The sequence below is a fragment of the Chelonoidis abingdonii genome, chromosome 26 (assembly GCF_003597395.2).
Source record: "Chelonoidis abingdonii isolate Lonesome George chromosome 26, CheloAbing_2.0, whole genome shotgun sequence".
In the NCBI taxonomy this organism is placed as follows: domain Eukaryota; kingdom Metazoa; phylum Chordata; order Testudines; family Testudinidae; genus Chelonoidis; species Chelonoidis abingdonii.
In genome coordinates, this window is record NC_133794.1 from 12,346,759 (window position 1) to 12,365,442 (window position 18,684).

The window sequence follows — 18,684 nt, forward strand, 5'->3', positions numbered from 1 at the left end:
GAAAAAGCACAAGACCTTTCCAGCCAATATACACACAGGAATAACAACGCAGACGTTTAACTGTGGATGAATCAGACAGATGCTTATCTTTGGTGTAATTACACTGAGTTTTAGCAAAGGTCACTGAGTGGATGCAGCAAATGGAATGGCAGTGATTATGCAAACTGATCAAAACCAGCTAACCCTCACCAAAAAAAAAAAAAGCAACACAAATCTGCTTCCTGATGTCATAAGAGAAGCTAAGCGATATCTGCAGTCTGATCTCGAATGGTTAATGCTTCCCGGTCTGAAATGCTTCACCATAGGATGAGGAAAATTCTGGGTCCTAATGCTTTGTGATCCCCAGTGTAGCTAATGCAAGAAAACCCAGAGGGAGAAGGGCAAAATTATCAGGCAAAGGAGTCTGATTTAATAGCCAGGATAATGCCGATAGACAGCCACAGACTCACTGAACGAAAAAGATAGTATAACCCTCTAGGACTAGCACTGCGTAAAGCTTCTCAAAAAGGGACATTTAGAAGAATGTGGTTTCTGATCATACGAATTGCATTGGACACAGGTTTTTCTTTAATATGTGGTTACTGTCAATGACAGATTTTGTGATTCATGTGGCTGTCAGAAGGCAGGAAATATTTTTCATTCCAGCGAAGGAGACTTCTGTGTTTGGACTTTTATCGGATGATCCTTCTGCTTGAAGAGCTGACTGATACCATGCGCGTACCCGAGCTGTATGCTCCTCCACTTCCACTGCTGCCTACACCTCCGCTGCTATAAACTCCACCACCAGAGCTTCCTACACCTCCGCTGCTATAAACTCCACCACCAGAGCTTCCTACACCTCCGCTGCTATAAACTCCACCACCAGAGCTTCCTACACCTCCGCTGCTATAAACTCCACCACCAGAGCTTCCTACACCTCCACTGCTATAAACTCCACCACTAGAGCTGCCTACCCCTCCAGAGCTATAATGTTCCACTGAAGAATGAACCCCACTTGCACCGCCAGAGCTCCCTACTGCATCTCCAGAGGAGGCTACGTCTCCAGAGCTGCAAACTCCACCCACAGAACTGACTCCGCCCGAGGAATGGTATCCCACATCACCTCCGCCGCCTGCGCTCCCGGAGCTGCTCACTCCACCCATGTGACCACCAGCACCCCCTGAACTTGCAAATCCAGAGCTGAGCACACGTCTGTAGCTGTATCCCCCACTTCCAGAGCTGAATCCTCCCAAGCCGTACCCAATTCCTCCACTACCTAATCCTCCAGAACTATATCCCCTTCCTGAAGAGCTGACGGCACTCCTTGTGCCATAGCCACCTCCCATCCTGGAGAAGCCTTCTGCACTTCTGGAGCTGAATCCGTCACTGGAGGCAAACATTCCAATTCCATGGCTGAATCCTCCCTTGAAAGGTCCACAAACACTTCCAAAGCCGGCTCTGCAATCCCCGATGGTATGGCCACCGCTGACCACAGCTGGGAGAAAAAGAGATGTTCAGTCACTTAAACAGCAGCTTTGAAGCTCTTAAAGAAATCTGACATGACTTCTACAAAAACAAGGTGAATCCTCAGTTTACTTACCAACATTTGTGGGGTTCCCTGTGCATATCCTGTTAAGGAAAGAAAAACAATACAGGTAAATGACCTCCTATGCATTTAGAAACCTGTAGCCAATGAAACCTCAGGTAAATTTTCAAGCATGCCTGAATAATTAGGGATCTTAAATCCTATTTTCAAAAAAGTGACCTAGATTGGGATTTTCCAAGGACTTCCAGGTAGTAAGGCACCAAAATCCCATTGAAATTCAGTGGGAATTGGGTGCCTCAAGTCTTTTAAGCTCCTTTGAAAATTCCAGCCTTAGGAGTCATTGAAAGTCAACAGGACTTAGACTCTTAAGTGCCTACCTCACTTTTGAAAACAGGGCTTAAGCTCCTAAATCGCTTAGATGCTGTTGAAAATTTTACCCCGACTATCTTTAAAGAACTCATCTCCTTCTCTTAGACACACTCTTCCTCCATAAATCAGATAGTGGCCTGAATCCGGATGTTGCAATATTATTCAATTTCTTTCTTACTGATTATATTAACTTTGTTCCCATCAAACACTATTGGGGCTACTTGAAATGTTACCGTGCTACAAAACATATGATGTACTTACCTGGTTTCTTCTCCTTCCAGCAGTGTTCTGTATGTAGCTATCTCAATATCCAAGGCCATCTTGACGTTGAGTAGCTCGTGGTAGTCCCGCAGCATGCAGGCCAGTTTGTCCTTGGCCTTCTGCAAGGCGTTCTGCAAATCAATATGCTTCTCTCTGGCGTCTTTGAGGGCGCAGTCGCCTCGTTGCTCAGCATCAGCAATGGCTGTCTGCAGACAGGCAATCTGTGAAGGGGTGAGAGTGGGGAAACCAAAGGGTCATTGTGCAGCTCTTCACCAGAGTTAAGACCATACCGCAAACCTCTTTTCTAAATGCCCATTTGAATATCGAAATAGATCTGTTTCAGATGTGCTTCCACCACCTGTCTTTTTTGTCTGCAGCCTGGTCTTGTGAGATCAAGTGTTACTAGCAATGAACATCAACATTAAGCTTGCAAACTTGAGCATTTATGCAACGCCGACTTTCAGGTCACATTCTGTGAGCATTAGCACCAGAAACCTGAAGATGCTAAGCACACTGCCTGAAACAATGGTGTCCCAATTCCCAATTAGGCCCTTCCGGTCACCTCTGAGATACCAATAATAAACAACACCAAGGATCTTATATGACCTATCACAAGTAAATGGAAAGGAAGGAAGGAAGGAACGCTCAGGTTTGAAATAGCTAACAGAGCAGGTGAGTATATATCCATCATATTGCTATTGGATTTTAGAACAGGGTCCATGGGTTAGATCCTCTGCTTGTGTCAATAGATTTAACTTCATTCAAGTCAATGGAGTTATGCTGAACTCTGCCAGCTGATTCCTGGCCCCATATAGACTTGCCAGCATTGAAATTCACTCCTGTGCAGAGGGTCAACCATCAGGGATTATTCTGAATTGGCACTTAACTGGCCTGTAGATCTTGTGCTGTTCCTCTGAACAGCTGTGAATTTTACACAGAGGCAAGAGCAATCAATCTAGGAGAAAGCAAACAAATCTATCCTACCTCTTTCTTCACTTTATCGGTCTCGCCCTGCAGTTTGTGGATCAGCCGTTTCAGCTCCGCTATTTCACCCTGGATATTCTTCAGATCATCGCAGAATCTGCCTCTGTTGGTGCTCAGCTCCTCAAGCTAGTATTTGGAAACAAGGTAATTGCTATAAATTAATTATCATCCATTCCAAGACAGGTGGCAGTTGTTCTGAGTCTCATAGAAATCTCTGCTCATGGGAAAATACACAATTGTGATATGAGTGTAAACAAGCGAAGGCGTCATCTGGAATTCATAGATGCGCCCAAACGTAAGTAACTTAGTCTGTACAATCTTCGAGACCAGGACTGTCTTTTTGTTATGTGTTCGTGTAGTGGAGTCTTGATCCGTAACTGGGACTTAATAATAATAATAATAATAATATTTAATGATATGTCAAGGTTGGGAAAGAGCATCCCAGTTATCGATCACTGCTTTGTACTAAAATGATAGATGCAGTTCTCAGTGGTACCCGCTGACAGAACAAGGAGTAATGGTCTCAAGTTGCAGTGGGGGAGGTTTAGGTTGGATATTAGGAAACACTTTTTCACTAGGAGGGTGGTAAAGCACTGGAATGGGTTACCTAGGGAGGTGGTGGAATCTCCTTCCTTAGAGGTTTTTAAGGTCAGGCTTGACAAAGCCCTGGCTGGGATGATTTAGTTGGTGTTGGTCCTGCTTTGAGCAGGGGGTTGGACTAGATGACCTCCTGAGATCCCTTCCAACCCTGATATTCTATGATTCTATGATTATTTTTCGTAAATATCCCACTTCTAGCTATTAAGCAGATTGTAGAGGTAGATGGTCAATGAGAATCACGTCTTCACAAGACACGTCACTGCAACTGAGCAGAGCGAAGATGTTTTTTCAGCATGTATCATACATTGAGAAGAAAGAAATTGTCCCATGCTCATGATTTTGTGGAAGTGGTAGAGTGACCAAATGACGGCTTTATCTCCATACACTATAGCTTTGTGATTACTCACTCTAGTTTGGTAGAACGTCTCAGCTTCTCCTTTGCTCTTTTGAGCAATTTCCTCATAACAGCATTTAACACTCTGGATAATTCCACTGAGATCCAGGTTTCGGCTGTTGTCCATTTCCAAAACAATGGCGGTATCGCAGAGCTGGCCATCTAGCTGAGCTCGCTCCTGCAAGTTGCATAAAGTCTCAGTCAGGTCTTAACGTTACAGCCCCTTCACATACAGTTCCTCTCATCCACACTCCCATGTGTTCTGTCAAGAAGCATGCCCCTAATTTATTTGGCCAAACTATAAATAAAACCGCAAAGAAAAGAGTTTTCCCTTAACCCAGAAATAAGGCTTGAGTTACCCAGTAGGTAGTCTGTTTCCAGCTACTGCAGGGTGTGAGGACTGGTAGATGGACCCTATTTGCCACATTGTGACTTTCTGATGAAGGATGGAGAAATCCCGATGTAGAGATTTACAAAACAATATCACTACTATAAAGTACCATTTATTTTGCCATTCTTTAGACTGTGAGCTTTGTAAGGCAGAGGCACTGGGCCTGAAATGCTACTACTGCTCACCTTGTATCATCATTTAGTTTAAGTCAATGGAAACTGGGTTTAAATTGTACCCTTATGATTCAAACTCACTATGCATAAGGGTAAATGAAGACACAACGTCCAAGGCTGGAGCTGGTTGAATATTTTCAGACAAAACTTTTTCTGATGGAAAATTGGGTTTCTGTCTAAACAAACCTTTTTTTTAGCAGAAAATAGCTGTTTCCCCCAAACATTTTTCAGTTTGACTGGTTTTGGCTGAAAGTTGTCTGGTTCTCACTGTTTCAATGAAACATCCAAATTTTTCATGAAAAAATAAACCTGATTTCCCAACCAGATGCAGGCAAGACAGTCTGTTCCTTTGTCTCCATGCATGTCTGAAAGCACGTGGCTTTTTTAATATAATAATTCTTATTTATAAAGAAATATCTTCTATGTAGAGTGATTGATAGAAGTGGCCACAGGGTTAGAAATTTTCTAAAGAAAATTATTTTGCCTGCATTAGGCTTCTTCGTAACAACCCTTACTGCGGTTTCAGAAAAGTCATCGATTAATATTGCATTGGGACCAATCTTCAAGTGGCTAGAATGGGCAGAATACCTACCTCAATAAAGAAGCATTTCAGGAAATCAAAGTGCTGCCTCAGCTGCAACAGCTTGGCCTCCAGCTCCTCTTTGGTCATGAAGACACAGTCCACATCCTGAAAAGCAGCCCCAGGCAATCAGAAATGGTATTGATCCAAACACTGAGAAACATAGCAACAATAGCAACTCCCGCAGTCGTCTTCTGGTCAGGATTTTGGAGCAGGATGTCTCAGACATGAGGCTTCCTCAGGACCCTCTGACGTCTTACAGGGGAAAAACTAAATATCTTTCAAATCCATGGAAAGATGATGGTATTTTTTTTTACAAACAATATTGTCCTCGTCACAAAAGATCACTTTATACCAATGTGGCCATATAAACAGGCCTTATATCGAGTGTAAATATAATTCATTGCCACATTATGGCCCTTTTACACTGTCAGAGTGATGTAAGGGTCTTTGGTGTAGATAAGAACCAGGCACTACAGGCTCTTTTCTTCCCTGTGTTTGAGCTCCTCAGGGGATGCCACCAGGAGGTTGTTATGGCAGCTGATTAGGTGATACCCCACCCCCTGCATCATTTAGGGCAGCCCATTGACTGCTCAGGCATCTACCACTGTCAGAGAATCTTCCTTGTTGAGTTCTACTCTACCATCCCCATTCTTCTTTCCCCCATCATGCCAGGATGTGGGGAGGGACAAGCTGACACAGCTGCCAGCTCTGAATTTATGGCAGCAAAGAACTTCCCTCCTCAAGGGAAATCTCTGTTGGCCCTTTAAGGCCAGAGTCCAGCTCTGTCACTTGGTTCATAGAAATGTAGGACTGGAAAGATTCCCAAAAGGTTATCTCATAGTTCATCCCTCCACACTAAAGTATGCCTAGACGTGATTTATTAAAACCCAATACCAATTAGCGATTGTCCAAAATGAACACTGAAAATATGATTTTTCATCTCCTGATTCCAAAGTGGAAGCAAGCAAGAAAAATGGATAGTTTTCCCTTGATGGTTAAAATATGCTTCCTTTTCTACCCCAGCGCCAATTGTCCTCCATCAAGAGGAGCTGTGAGGAGAACATCAGGGCAAAGTTTGCCCCTTAATTTCCTCAAGTATAATGATTTCAAAAACCTTTCCATTCAGTATTTTATTAAACCTTGTTGCAGAGCAGTGACTCGGCTGATTTAAACTGGCATGATTCCATTGAAATACAACCACTTCCACTGGTTGAGGATTTGGTCTAGGACCGAGTTTAAAGTGAAATGCCCAAAACAGCTAATTTTGTCTTGTTTCATGCTTTTGTAGCCTGACTTACCTTCTTGAGCACCACAAACTCATTCTCTGCATGCGTGCGTTTGTTGATTTCCCCTTCATATCTATGAGAAGAAAGGAGAGCCAATGTTTGACTCTGTCGTCTAAGCCATTAGCAAAGACAGGAAGAGTGATACAAACAAAGCTGTTCCCTATTAATTTTGTACCCTGCTCATTTTTTTATATGACTGTTTCTGACAAAATTAGTGATCCTGCCTCAATGTATCCCTACAGTTTCCCAACAGTCTACACTGGTGGAGGAGGGGATCGATGTAAGTTACGCAACTTCAGCTACGTTGTAAGTCGATGTACTTAGATTGACTTACTGTGGTGTCTTCACCGCAGCGAGTCCACTGCTGCCACTCTCCCATTGACTCTGCCTGCGCCTCTCGTGACGCTGGAATACAGGAGTCGACGGGAGAGTGCTTGGGGATCGATTTATCACATTTAGATTAGACATGATAAATCGATCCCACCTGGATCGATCGCTGCCTGCTAATTCGACAAGTAGTGAAGACATACCCTTACTTCACTAATTTCAGTGGCGTTACACTGATTCAAACCAGAGTAACACAAAGGTGAATCAGGCCCAGCATTTACAAATGGAAAGCTGTATAAATCTGTGAGGTGGCCTCCCACATTGTTGTGGGTTTGAACGTCTCTGTGTCTTTCTACTTCCTTGTGAACATCTCTGTGTCTTTCTACTTCCTTGTAAGTTTATACAGGGAGGCCCATTTAAACTTTAGTTTGAGTGCTTATGCTGGATTTCCCAAGGCCTCAACCCCTTAATCCTGAAACAAGACATAAATCACAGGCAGGGTTTACGCTGGCCCTCTGCACAGGTGTGATTTGCACCCATAGCAACCAAGAAGCAAAGACTAAAAGAACCATCACAAAACCAGTTAAAGAGCCTGGTGTTCCTTACTGGTGGAACAATGAGCAGCTAGAGCCGAGACACCTAGATGGTAAGATCTTGGGGCAATAATCATCTTTTTAAGAACATAAAAACATAAGAACGGCCATACTGGGTCAGATCAAAGGTCCATCTAGCCCAGTATCCTGTCTTCCGACAGTGGCCAATGCCAGGTGCTTCAGTGGGAATGAACAGAACGGGTAACCATCACGTGATCCCTCCCCTATCGCCCATTCCCAGCTTCTGTGTTTGAACAGAATAGGGTATCAGTCTGTGACTGGGGCTTCTAGGCAGCTCCAGCACAATAACAACAATACCTGCAACCCAGATACCTGCTGGGAGGTAGGATGAATGAAGTGACAATAAGGAGGAAGGCATAGGGAGGAAATGACACAGGCTATAGTTTTTGGGGGTTGACAGCACCCGTGAAAATTCAAGTCAAGAATGGCTTTAAGAATCTGAAGATGAGGTGGACATAGATGAGTCTGTAGCTCTGATATTGGAGAATAGTTCATGGATGCAGAAACATAACAGGAAAGGAGGGCTTGGGATTTAGATTTTCTTGACCGAAACATGGGCGAGTAGCTCTCTCTGTTCCTTTCCAGCACGCACTATGGTTCTTTAGCCCTAGTATACAGCTTTTATGCACTTCACCGTCTCACTTACTTGCTTTTGTACTCATGGACCAAGTCCTGGACGGCCTTTTCTTCATCGTCCAGTCTCGCCCTGTCATGTAACAAACATTCCAGCTGTTTCTTCAGTTGGCAGAGGTAATTCTCGAAAATAGGTTCAAGGTCTCTCCTTGCTGGTACAGCGTGCTGCTGCAAGAGATCCCATTTGGTTGCCAGCACCTTGTTCTGCTGCTCAAGGAAGCGGACCTGAAAGCCAAATATGCAATATTGTTTTAACTCTTCTAAAGCCTCCGAGAGACATTTAATCTTGTAAACTGAGGGCAGGGCTGCACTTAAAATACTGCATTGGCACAGCTGCGCCACTGTAGCGCTTAAGTGAAGACGCTGTCATGCTGACAGAAGACCGTCTCCTCTTGGTGTAGATAATCCACCTCCGCAAGAGGCAGTAGCTGTGTCAACAGAAGAAGCTCTCCCACCAACATAAAAAGGGGGGTTTTCACACCCCTGAGCAAAGTACCTATACCAGTATAGGCCTGTAGTACAGACCTGGCTTGAGAGAAGAAGTGATTTTTATTCACACTGCTTAGAAGATTCTGGGTAATGCCTCTTTAAATAAATCCCTGCAAAGAAAAGTGGTCCTGGTAAAGCAAGAAACAACTCAACCTTTTCATAGATTCATGGATCTGAAAGCCAAAGTGGACTATTAGAACATCCAATCTGACCTCCTGTAAAACACAGGCCATGGCATTTCACCAACTTATCCCTATATTGAGCTCAATACTTGTGTTTGATTACAGTGTATCTTCCAAAAAGGCATCCAGTCTTGATTTAAAGATATCGAGAGTTGGAGAATCCACCACTTCCTGTGATAGTTTGCTCCAATGGCCAATCACCCTAACTGTTAAAAATTGGTGCCTGATTTCTAATGTGAATTTGTCTGGTGGCAGCTTCCAGTCATTGGTTCTAGTTCTGCCTTTCTCTGCTAGATTATTTTCTCGCTGTGAAGATTCTTATAAACCATGGTTCAGTCATCCCTTGATTTTCAGTGATAGGAATAAAGAAGCTCCTCTTACACTTTACTGAGTCATTCAAAAAGTGCTCCCAAAAACACCCCAGGGGAGAGAAGATTCAACATTGCTGATGTTTGTCATGGAAAAGAAAAGAAGCTGAAGAACACAACGACCTAGGTCCTCTCCACCATATGTCACAAAGAAGCAAAAAGGCAGAAACAGTTTTTTTTGTTGTTGCTGTTGTTCCTTTTCAGGTTACTTTAATGCAGCTCATTTTATCCTTAACAATAATAATGAATATGAAATTTGCAATACATCCCACTTCAAAATAACTACATTAAATCAACTTTACCGGGGTGAGATTCATGGAAGTTGAAAGAGAACTACTTTATTTTAGTTAAATCCCTGTGTATTTCCACATATTATAGCACAAATACTATTTAAGAGTATAAAATTCCTTCTGTGTCCATGAGGGCTATTGGTACAAACCATTAAAACACTGTGCTTTGATAGAAATTGTCACTGGTCCTATTCTATCTTAGGATTTTATACTGCTACCCATAACCATTATGTCTGAGTGGCATTCGATTTATCAATATTTTACTATTGATTCTTTCTCAGCAGAGAACCATTGAGAGATGCTGTGGCTTCCTAGGTATTCTTTTGTCTAGGAAGGAAAGGAATATCAACTAAATTAACCTATCATACTAATATCAATTTTTTGTACACCTCATGGGCTATCAGAGGCCAAGCTAAATGTTCCAAAGGTGAACACCTCTGAAGTCTGGGGAAGCTTGGATCTCCAAGATGAACTCTGTCTTATCTCTGTTTTTCAGTATTAAGAAAAATAAAGGTGCTTTATACTCTTACCTTGTCAATGAAGCAGGCGAACTGGTCATTGAGACATTTTATCTGCTCCTTCTCATGTGCTCGTATTTTATGTTCTTCCGGGTCAACCCCCACAGAAAGAGGCTTTAACAGTTCCGGATGGATGCACACCCCTTGGATACTGTCACTTCTACCTGCATGTCCGACGCCGTAACGTACACCGCTTCCGAAATGGTAGGGGGAGTACCCTCCAAAGCCAGAGGAACCTCTATAGCCTCCACTGCCGTAGCCTACACAGCTACCATAACCTCCACCACTGCCAACACCGAAATGGCTGCCAAAGCCCCCACCACTGCCATAGCCTGCGCCGTAACCATACCCCCCACCACCATATGCACCACAGTGTCCAAGACCATAGCCTCCACCATAGGAAATTCTGTGACTTCTACCCAGCTCAAAGACACTTGTGCTGCCAAAGCCACCACTTTCACTTCTTCCGGCAGGCCAGGACATGGAGCCTGAGCTGGTTCTACCTCCACTGAGGCCACAAACGGCAGAAGCCGAAGAGAAGCACCTTCTTCCACCAAGGGAACCAGATGAGAAACACATTCGATTCATGGTGGCTTGGTTGGAGTGAGAATGGAGCAGTATCAGCAAAGCAGTCAAGTGGAAGAGAAGAGCAGAGAGTGAAGGAAAGAGCTTTCCTTTGAATAGATTTAAGGAACTTCACCTTATATATGTTTCAGGAGCTGCATGGAATGCATAAAATTAGTTTATAGATTGTGGGTTTGGTTTGCCTGGCAGCAAGAAATGGCTTATAAAGAAGCTAAACAGAGCAAACATTCTATTACACATGAAATAAATGTGAAATTAAAATATATGCTTTGCTTGCAAGATTCACTTGCAGGACTTATATTTTAATTAATTACTCTGCTTCCTTAAAGTCTAATTATAGTTTAGCCAAACAAGTCAAGGGACTCCTTATTTACAGCTGAGTTTCACCACTCTTAATGCTACAAGAGAACAGGCTGCAGAATGTTGTTCTTGTTATTATTTATTCTTATAGTTCCTAGGAGTCCCATTCATGGACCAAGATCCCATTGTGCGAGGTGCTCGACAAATGCAGTGCCTACCATGACAGATGCTCTTGAACAAGTGAGGTTTTTTACTCATGAAAGCTTATGCCCAAATACATTTGTTAGTCTTTAAGGTGCCACCAGACTCCTTGTTGTTTTTGTGGATACAGACTAACACAGCTATCCCCCCTACCCCGATACTTGATACCATGACAGGGTTCTGGTCTACGTTACTGGTCCATTTTTCAGGATCTCTTAAACAGCTGGATTCTGCCAGTAGGCACAGTACATTAGAATACAAGAACAGCCAGATTGGGTCAGCCCAAAGGTCCATCTAGCCCAGTATCTTCTCTTCCGATAGTGGCCAATGCCAGGTGCCCCAGAAGGAATGAACAGAACAGGGAATCATCAAGTGATCCATCCTCCATTGCCCATTCCCAGCTTCTGGCAAAAAGTACAAAGATCAACTCATGGAAGAAGAGTAGTATGGGGTATTGAATGGATTGTTATAAGCACACATGCTCTTACACCTCTATGGATGCAACACAGGACACATGAAAACATCTTGGGCATACCCAGCAAAGCATGTATAGTCAAACTACATGTCTGGGTGGCAGTTATCAGGGAGAAATTGTGCCTTTTCAGTCTCAATATCTGTATGTAATTTGGCTGACACCATCCTAGAATTCAAGCAAGAGATTTCTGGAGACACTCGATAAACAAAATGGAATGAAAAGTTTTAAATCTGTTGAAAAATTGCATCTGAAACTAATTTTTTTCCTTGCTCTGTGTGCCACACCCCTTTGACATTAAATTATTGTAATTTCTTTAATGAGAGGGTTTGTGTCATTCAATTAAAATCCTTAAAGGGACTTTGAATTTTCTGAACATTTCAATGGGCGTGTGTATAGGCAACCAAGACGTGTTATTAAGGAAAAACCCTGCTCAGTAGGTTTCTACATCCTATCTAGATAATGTGATTATTTTTCCAGTCCTGTAGATCTTGTTACACAAATTTAATCAGCTGGATGAAATTAACTTCAAAAGTATTGAATGTAATTATAATCAAGGGAATTCCTAATGAGCTGAAGCTCATGTCAGTAACCTGAAAGGGAAAAATTCACAAACACCTTTGTTTTTTTGACTAGAGTTTTGGCACAATCGTTGCACAGGACTTCTGGGTGGTTGACTTTGAAAACAGATTGAGTGCAGTCGGTAGAAGTATTACCACCCGGGATTTGAATCGAAACATCATCTGGCCTTTAGCTCTAACGAGCTCTGTATCATGCCATCTAACCAGATGTAAAGTGATAAAAAGGTTCCCAATTCCCTACTTCCGTGAGCTGAGGGCTCTATGCCCATAACTCATACCAAGGCTTGGCAGAATCCATTATTTTTAATAATTTCAACAGATAATATTGATGTTTATTTCTAAGCTTTTTTAGATGTTTATCAATTTAAATGTTCACAGTTGCATAAACTTATGTATTTTAGCAGCAAAGAGTTCTGTCGCACTTTATAGACTAACAAACATATTAGAGCATGAGCTTTCATGGGTAAATACCCACATCAGCGGACGCATGTCATTTTATGTATTTTAAGTGTTTTTTCTAGTTTTATCAATGTACATGTTCAGAGTTGTGGTACACGAAGATGACGGTCAGACAAATATTTTTGACCCTATTCACTGAGATTCAAAACGTTAAAGCTTTATAACCATTAACGCAAACTGTCCACATCATATATCAAACTATATCAAGTAAACATCCTTACATCAAATTCCAATAAGCTCTCAAATAGCGTTTTCCTTACTTCATCTATCTCTATATTTTCATTATCATTGATGGAAATATTTTTGTCAGTCTATGTGCGTGCGCAGGGAAATCGATGCTAATTGACATTTACCAATAAAAATTGAATCATTCCAAGCCTACTTATATCTTTCTCCATGTGTAACACTTGCAGCATTTTCCACTCTGTGCTGCAAGTTCCCAGTGTGTGGTTCAACATTTGATTCCTTCCTCATATGCTCACAAGTGACTCTGATTTTCGATTGCTCTGCTGGTACATTAGAGGAGCCATCTGAAGGCAGCGCTTCAGGTTTTTAACTGCTTTCTCATAAAAGTCGGCTTGCAGTCATGTGATCAAAGCCCCAAGCACTGTGTGAAACCTTCACTCCTTTGAAGTTTTTGCAAGGTCATTTTTTTGAAGGACGCATTTTAATAGTGTTTTATGTCTATTTATTTATCCTCATACGCTCAGAACTAGTAAAATTCTGAAGCCACCCTTTTCTTTAATGTCCTTTCTGATTTTGCCTTCTGTATCCTTGCTGACTAGCATCTTTGAAGAACCACAGTATATGTATGATTTTTTTCCTCTTCATTGGTGAGATGTGAATCCCAGGCTGTAAGGCTGGTCTTGATTCAGCCGAGCTTTTAAACATTTCCTTAACTCCATCCTTATTCAGCAAAACATGTGAGTACATGCTAAACTTAAAGCATGCGCTTGAGTTCCATAGGAGTTAAGCATGAGCTGCTATATAGGGATGGACTCTAGACCTTGCTTAAAGTTAGGAAAATGTTTTAAGTGCTTTGCTGAATTGGAGCCTAAACACTATTCCCACTGAGGGCTAGTTTACACTATAAGCGGTACATCGGCTGTAGCATGTCTGGTGAAAATGCTCCATGCTCACAAGGAAGCACTCTCCCGTCAGCACTATAACTATACCTCCATGAGTATTTCAGGCCATGTCCACACAGGCACTTAAGTCGGTGTAACTTACATCACTCAGGGGGGTGGATTATTCACACCCCTGAGTGATATAAGTTATACCAAAGTAAGTGGTAGTTTAGACAAGGCCTGAGACACTGGAGTGTTCCTATGGTCATTTACCTTCAAATATTGAATCTAGATACTAAGATCCTTTTCAGTTGTGACCGTCTCCCCCAAAATATTACATCGGGGATATCCAGCCATTTCTTGATTAACATTATTGCTAGGTAACAGTTCTGGTGCGACACTCCAAGCTTTGAGGCTTGGCAGATTCAGTGGTTCCTTTGGAAAGGGAACAGAAAGTTTCCATTAAGTTGTTTCACAAAGCTTCTGTGAAATCCAGCCATTGGTTCTCCTCACACCTACTTTGATGACAGGCTTCAAAGACTGCTTTGCACTAAGCATCTCTGCCTCAAATCCATCTCATCTCCCCGTCATAACCCCGTCAGCTTGTCAGTCTCCTAATTACAGAGATCTATCAAACAAACCCCTCTGAAAACAAAACCTTGCAATTATCCCCCAGGGGGGAGAAGAGCAGAGAGAGAATGAACTACATATGACAGGTGTTAGTCATGTTGACTAATGCACTAGTGGAACAATGTATAAGAATTTACATAGAATAAAAGCTATCCCCTATATGACTCTTATGTCTTTTCAGGACACACTGACTATGGTAGATGTAGGAAAAGCCGACAACAAATTTTATAATAATTGGAGATATACCTATCTCCTAGAACTGGAAGGGATCTTGAAAGGTCATTGAGTCCAGCCTCCTCCCTTTACTAGCAGGACCAAGTACTGATTTTGCCCCAGATCCCTAAGTAGCCCCCTCAAGAACTGAACTCTTAACTCTAGGTTTAGCAAGCTAATGCTCAAACTACTGAGCTATCCTTCCCCTAGACAAATAGGTTATTCAATGAAAAATGCAGTTTTGGTTGACCTGAAACTATTCACAAATTTGACATGAATAGTTTCTTCTACTCTAAAACAGAGGGGGAGGAGGAGACAGTGGTGGTGTTGCAGCTTCTACTACCCTGCCCCCTTCCTTGTTACCCTTACCCCCCTAGTTAATACCCTTTAGTGGCATGTGAGAAACCAAGGTCCAAGTCCTCACTCTGAAACAGAGCTTCTCAATTCACCAAAAATGTGAGATTCATTTCAAATGGAACATATCATTTTTTCATTTCTTCAGAGCTGCCACCAAACTGCCAGATGAGTTATTCACCCAACTCTCTGTGGAGGTGCCAATCTCTCTGATACAAGACAAAATCTATTTGGAATTGAGATCCTTCATAATCTCCAGATAGTCAACAATACGGTGCCATTTTCTCAAAAGCACTACAGAGAAGCATCCATCTTTAGTCCTCATTTACCTTTATATTTTGCCCAAGGTCAATTCAGTTCATATTAGTGAGCAGGGGCATCACTTGCTATGGGACATTGGGGGGCAGTTGCCCCTCCAGATCTTGGTTTGTGGTCCTCCCCTCCTACTTTACGCTTCATTGCATCTTCCACTTCAGATTATAATGTAATGGCATAGAATGTTCTATATGCTGACACCACTTTGCCCCTCTTATCCTGAATTTTTTCTGAAATGGTCCTGGGTTAAATAACTCACTCTTCAGGTTCTCTTTGTCAGTGTGCTTTTTGTGCACAGGAATTTGAAAGGTCTTTTGGCTCATTTGATCGGGTCAGGGTCTACATCCACTGTAGAACATAAGAACATAAGAACAGCCGTACCGGGTCAGACCAAAGGTCCATCTAGCCCAGTATCTGTCTACCGACAGAGGCCAATGCCAGGTGCCCCAGAGGGAGTGAGCCTAACAAGCAATGATCAAGTGATCTCTCTCCTGCCATCCATCTCCATCCTCTGATTAACAGAGGCTAGGGACACCATTCTTTACCCTTCCTGGCTAATAGCCATTTATGGACTTAGCCACCATGAATTTATCCAGTTCCCTTTTAAACATTGTTATAGTCCCAGCCTTCACAACCTCCTCAGGTAAGGAGTTCCACAGGTTGACTGTGTGTTGTGTGAAGAAGAACTTCCTTTTATTAGTTTTAAACCTGCTACCTGTCTGCTTCATTTAGTATTTACCCAGTGACCATGAGGCATTGAACATATCCTGTTGGGGGGAAACAAAGAAACAAATTATCCCATAAACCAACTATGTTACTAAGGAGCTGCATTAGATAAGACCTAACTTCTTTAGAAATTCATCTAACTACGAGACACATTCTACAGCCGGGACTTTCAAAGGTGTCTAAGTGAATTAGGCACCCAACTTCCATTTGAAATTCAGTGGGAGTTGAGCATGAAAATCCCTTAGGTGCCTTTGAAAATCCAAGCATACATAATCTTGGAGCAACACAACGTCCTGTATTGGTATGTGGCAATATTACTTGTTCTATATCTGCTGATGATTAAATAATTGAATTCTCATTGAATACAAAGTAGAATCATTGAAATGTTGAGTACTATACACAGTACCTACAGGTATTATGTGCCTGCCTCTTTTCTTCTCCTTTCTGCTATGTCTTGTATGTAGCAATCTCAATATCCAGGACCAACCTGACATTCAGCAGCCCGTGGCAATCCCGTAGCATGCATGCCAGCCCTTGGACTTCTGTAGGGCTTTTTGCAATCTAACATATTTATCTCAGGCATCTTTAAGGGCACAATCTCCATTCTGATCAGCATCACAAATGGCTGTTTGCAAACAGGCAACCTGTCAGAGACAAAGGGAATGTTACCGTTTCAATTCCAGATTGAGGAGGATTGAGACAGAGTTGGGGCATAATGTCCCTGAAGTGCAGTTGTTTTTCTACTAGGTATTCCAAGTGTATATTATAAGTCAACTAGTGGTTAAGGAGATTGTTTGCAGATTTCACATGATTTGCCGGGTGCATTGCACAGTTTATCACTATATGCAGAAATATAAAATTGAAGTTGCATAAAACAGGGTTTCTCAAACAGGGGTTGCTGCTTCTGTAGTGAAAGCCCCTGGCGGGCTGGTGTGTTTACCTGCCCTGTTCGCAGGTCCGGCCGATCGTGGCTCCCACTGGCTGCAGATTGCTGCTCCAGGCCAATGGGAGCTGCTGGAAGCAGCGGCCAGTAAGTCCCTCGGCCTACACTGCTTCCAGCAGCTCCCATTGGCCCAGAGCAGCGATCTGCAGCCAGTGGGAGCCAGAATCGGCTGGACCTGCGGACGGGGCAGGTAAACACACCGGCCCGGCCTGACAGGGGCTTTCCCTACAGAAGCAGCAACCCCTGTTTGAGAAACCCTGGCATAAAGTTTCAATCAAGCGATAGTGTTCGAGCTCCTTCTCCAGATCCCCTCATTCATATTCCTGGGAAAACACGCTGCTAATTTTATTGACCAAGTTTTGATCCTGCAACTAAAGTCCAAAGTAAAGAGCTTTGCCTGTGAGAAATATAGAGTCCTCTCCCCTTTAATCCAGATGTAGGGTCCACTCACCCTGAAAAGTGGCCCATGCCCTGTGGATGAGGTTTACTATTCCCACCGCTGTTGGTTTGTCACCATGTGGATTCCTGCTCAATGTTGAAGATTCCCAGTATAACTTTATGTGGGATTGACAGTTCCACATGTAGGAGTGGATTAATAAAAATAGAAATTCCAGCTATGAAATCCATTCTGTCAAATGCAATCTGGATTGTTCCCAAAATAAAGGCGATTTCCGGAAAAGCAGATGCTGAATTTGCATCTGGATAGAATGGGAGGAGTCCTTACCTTTTCAAACACACATCTCAGCAATTCCAGATCCTCTCTCAACAAATCCACCTTCACTTCCAGCTCTAGCATGGTAATACATGTGCATGAAAAGAGGTCATGGGTATTCTAAACCAGTGATTTTCAACCTTTTTTTTAATTCGGGGACCCCTACAAATATTTGAATGGAACTATGGACCCCTTTGGAAATCTTAGACTTAATCTGCGGACCAAGGTCCATGGACCAGAGTTGAAAACCACTGTTCTAAAATCATAGAATCATAGAATCAAAAGGTTGGAAGGGACCTCGTGAAGTCATCTAGTCCAACCCCCGCTAAAGGCAGGACCACTTTCCCTAAATAATCCCAGCCAGGGTGCAGTCTAGCTGGACCTTAAATATCTCTAAAGATGGAGATTCTACCACCTCCCTAGGTAACCCATTCCAATACTTCACCACTCTCCTAGTCAGAAAGTTTTTTCTAATATCCAGCCTCGACTTCCGCAACTGCAACTTCAAACCATTGCTCCTTGTTCTGTCCTCCGTCACCACTGAGAACAGCCTAGCTCCCTCCTCCTTGGAGCATCCCTTCAAGTAGTTGAAGGTTGCTATCAAATCCCCCCTTAGTCTTCTCTTCTGCAGGCTAAATAAGCCCAGTTCCTTCAGTCTCTCTTCATAAGTCATGTGCTCCAGTCCTCTAATCATTTTTGTTGCCCTCCGCTGGACTCTCTCCAATTGTTCCACGTCCTTTTTGTAGTGTGGCGCCCAAAACTGGACACAATATTCCAGATGCGGCCTCACCAGTGCCGAATAGAGGGGAATAATCGCATCCCTCGATCTGCTGGCAACACTCCTACTAATACAGCCCAGTATGCTATTAGCCTTTTTGGCTACAAGAGCACACTGTAGGCTCATGTTCAACTTTCCATCTACCGTAACCCCAAGATCCTTTTCTTCAGCACTGCTACTTAGCCAAACAGTCCCCAGCCTGTAGCAGTGCATGGGGTTTTTCTGTCCTAAGTGCAGGACTTTGCACTTGTCCTTGTTGAACTTCATGAGGTTTCTTGTGGCCCACTTCTTTGAATGATTCCCATTCAAACACGGAAAAAAATGGAGGCCGCGGCAAAACTAGCAGTCGTTTGAACCAGAC

At 42.8% G+C, this 18,684-nt stretch overlaps 1 protein-coding gene across 1 annotated transcript; it reads right to left on the minus strand.

The window, feature by feature from the left end:
* Nucleotides 1-671: 671 nt before the first annotated feature.
* LOC116828507 (keratin, type II cytoskeletal 75-like) lies at nucleotides 672-10,575 on the minus strand. Its single transcript, XM_032786810.1, has 10 exons — nucleotides 10,000-10,575; nucleotides 8,154-8,365; nucleotides 6,579-6,639; nucleotides 5,290-5,385; nucleotides 4,147-4,311; nucleotides 3,140-3,265; nucleotides 2,156-2,376; nucleotides 1,580-1,608; nucleotides 839-1,474; nucleotides 672-754 (listed from the first exon to the last, which is right to left on the minus strand). The coding sequence occupies exons 1-10, from the start codon at nucleotides 10,573-10,575 to the stop codon at nucleotides 672-674; spliced, it is 2,205 nt and encodes a 734-aa protein (XP_032642701.1).
* Nucleotides 10,576-18,684: the final 8,109 nt, after the last annotated feature.

Bases quoted from the DNA above. Each gene is read 5' to 3' on its own strand.
- LOC116828507 (XM_032786810.1), bottom strand. From the start codon at position 10,575: ATGAATCGAATGTGTTTCTCATCTGGTTCCCTTGGTGGAAGAAGGTGC. The intron at 6,640-8,153 runs GTAAGTGAGACG...TTCTTCTCATAG, and splicing joins GTCCATGAGTACAAAAGCAA to ATATGAAGGGGAAATCAACA. The intron at 5,386-6,578 runs GTAAGTCAGGCT...GCTGCTTTTCAG, and splicing joins AGTTTGTGGTGCTCAAGAAG to GATGTGGACTGTGTCTTCAT.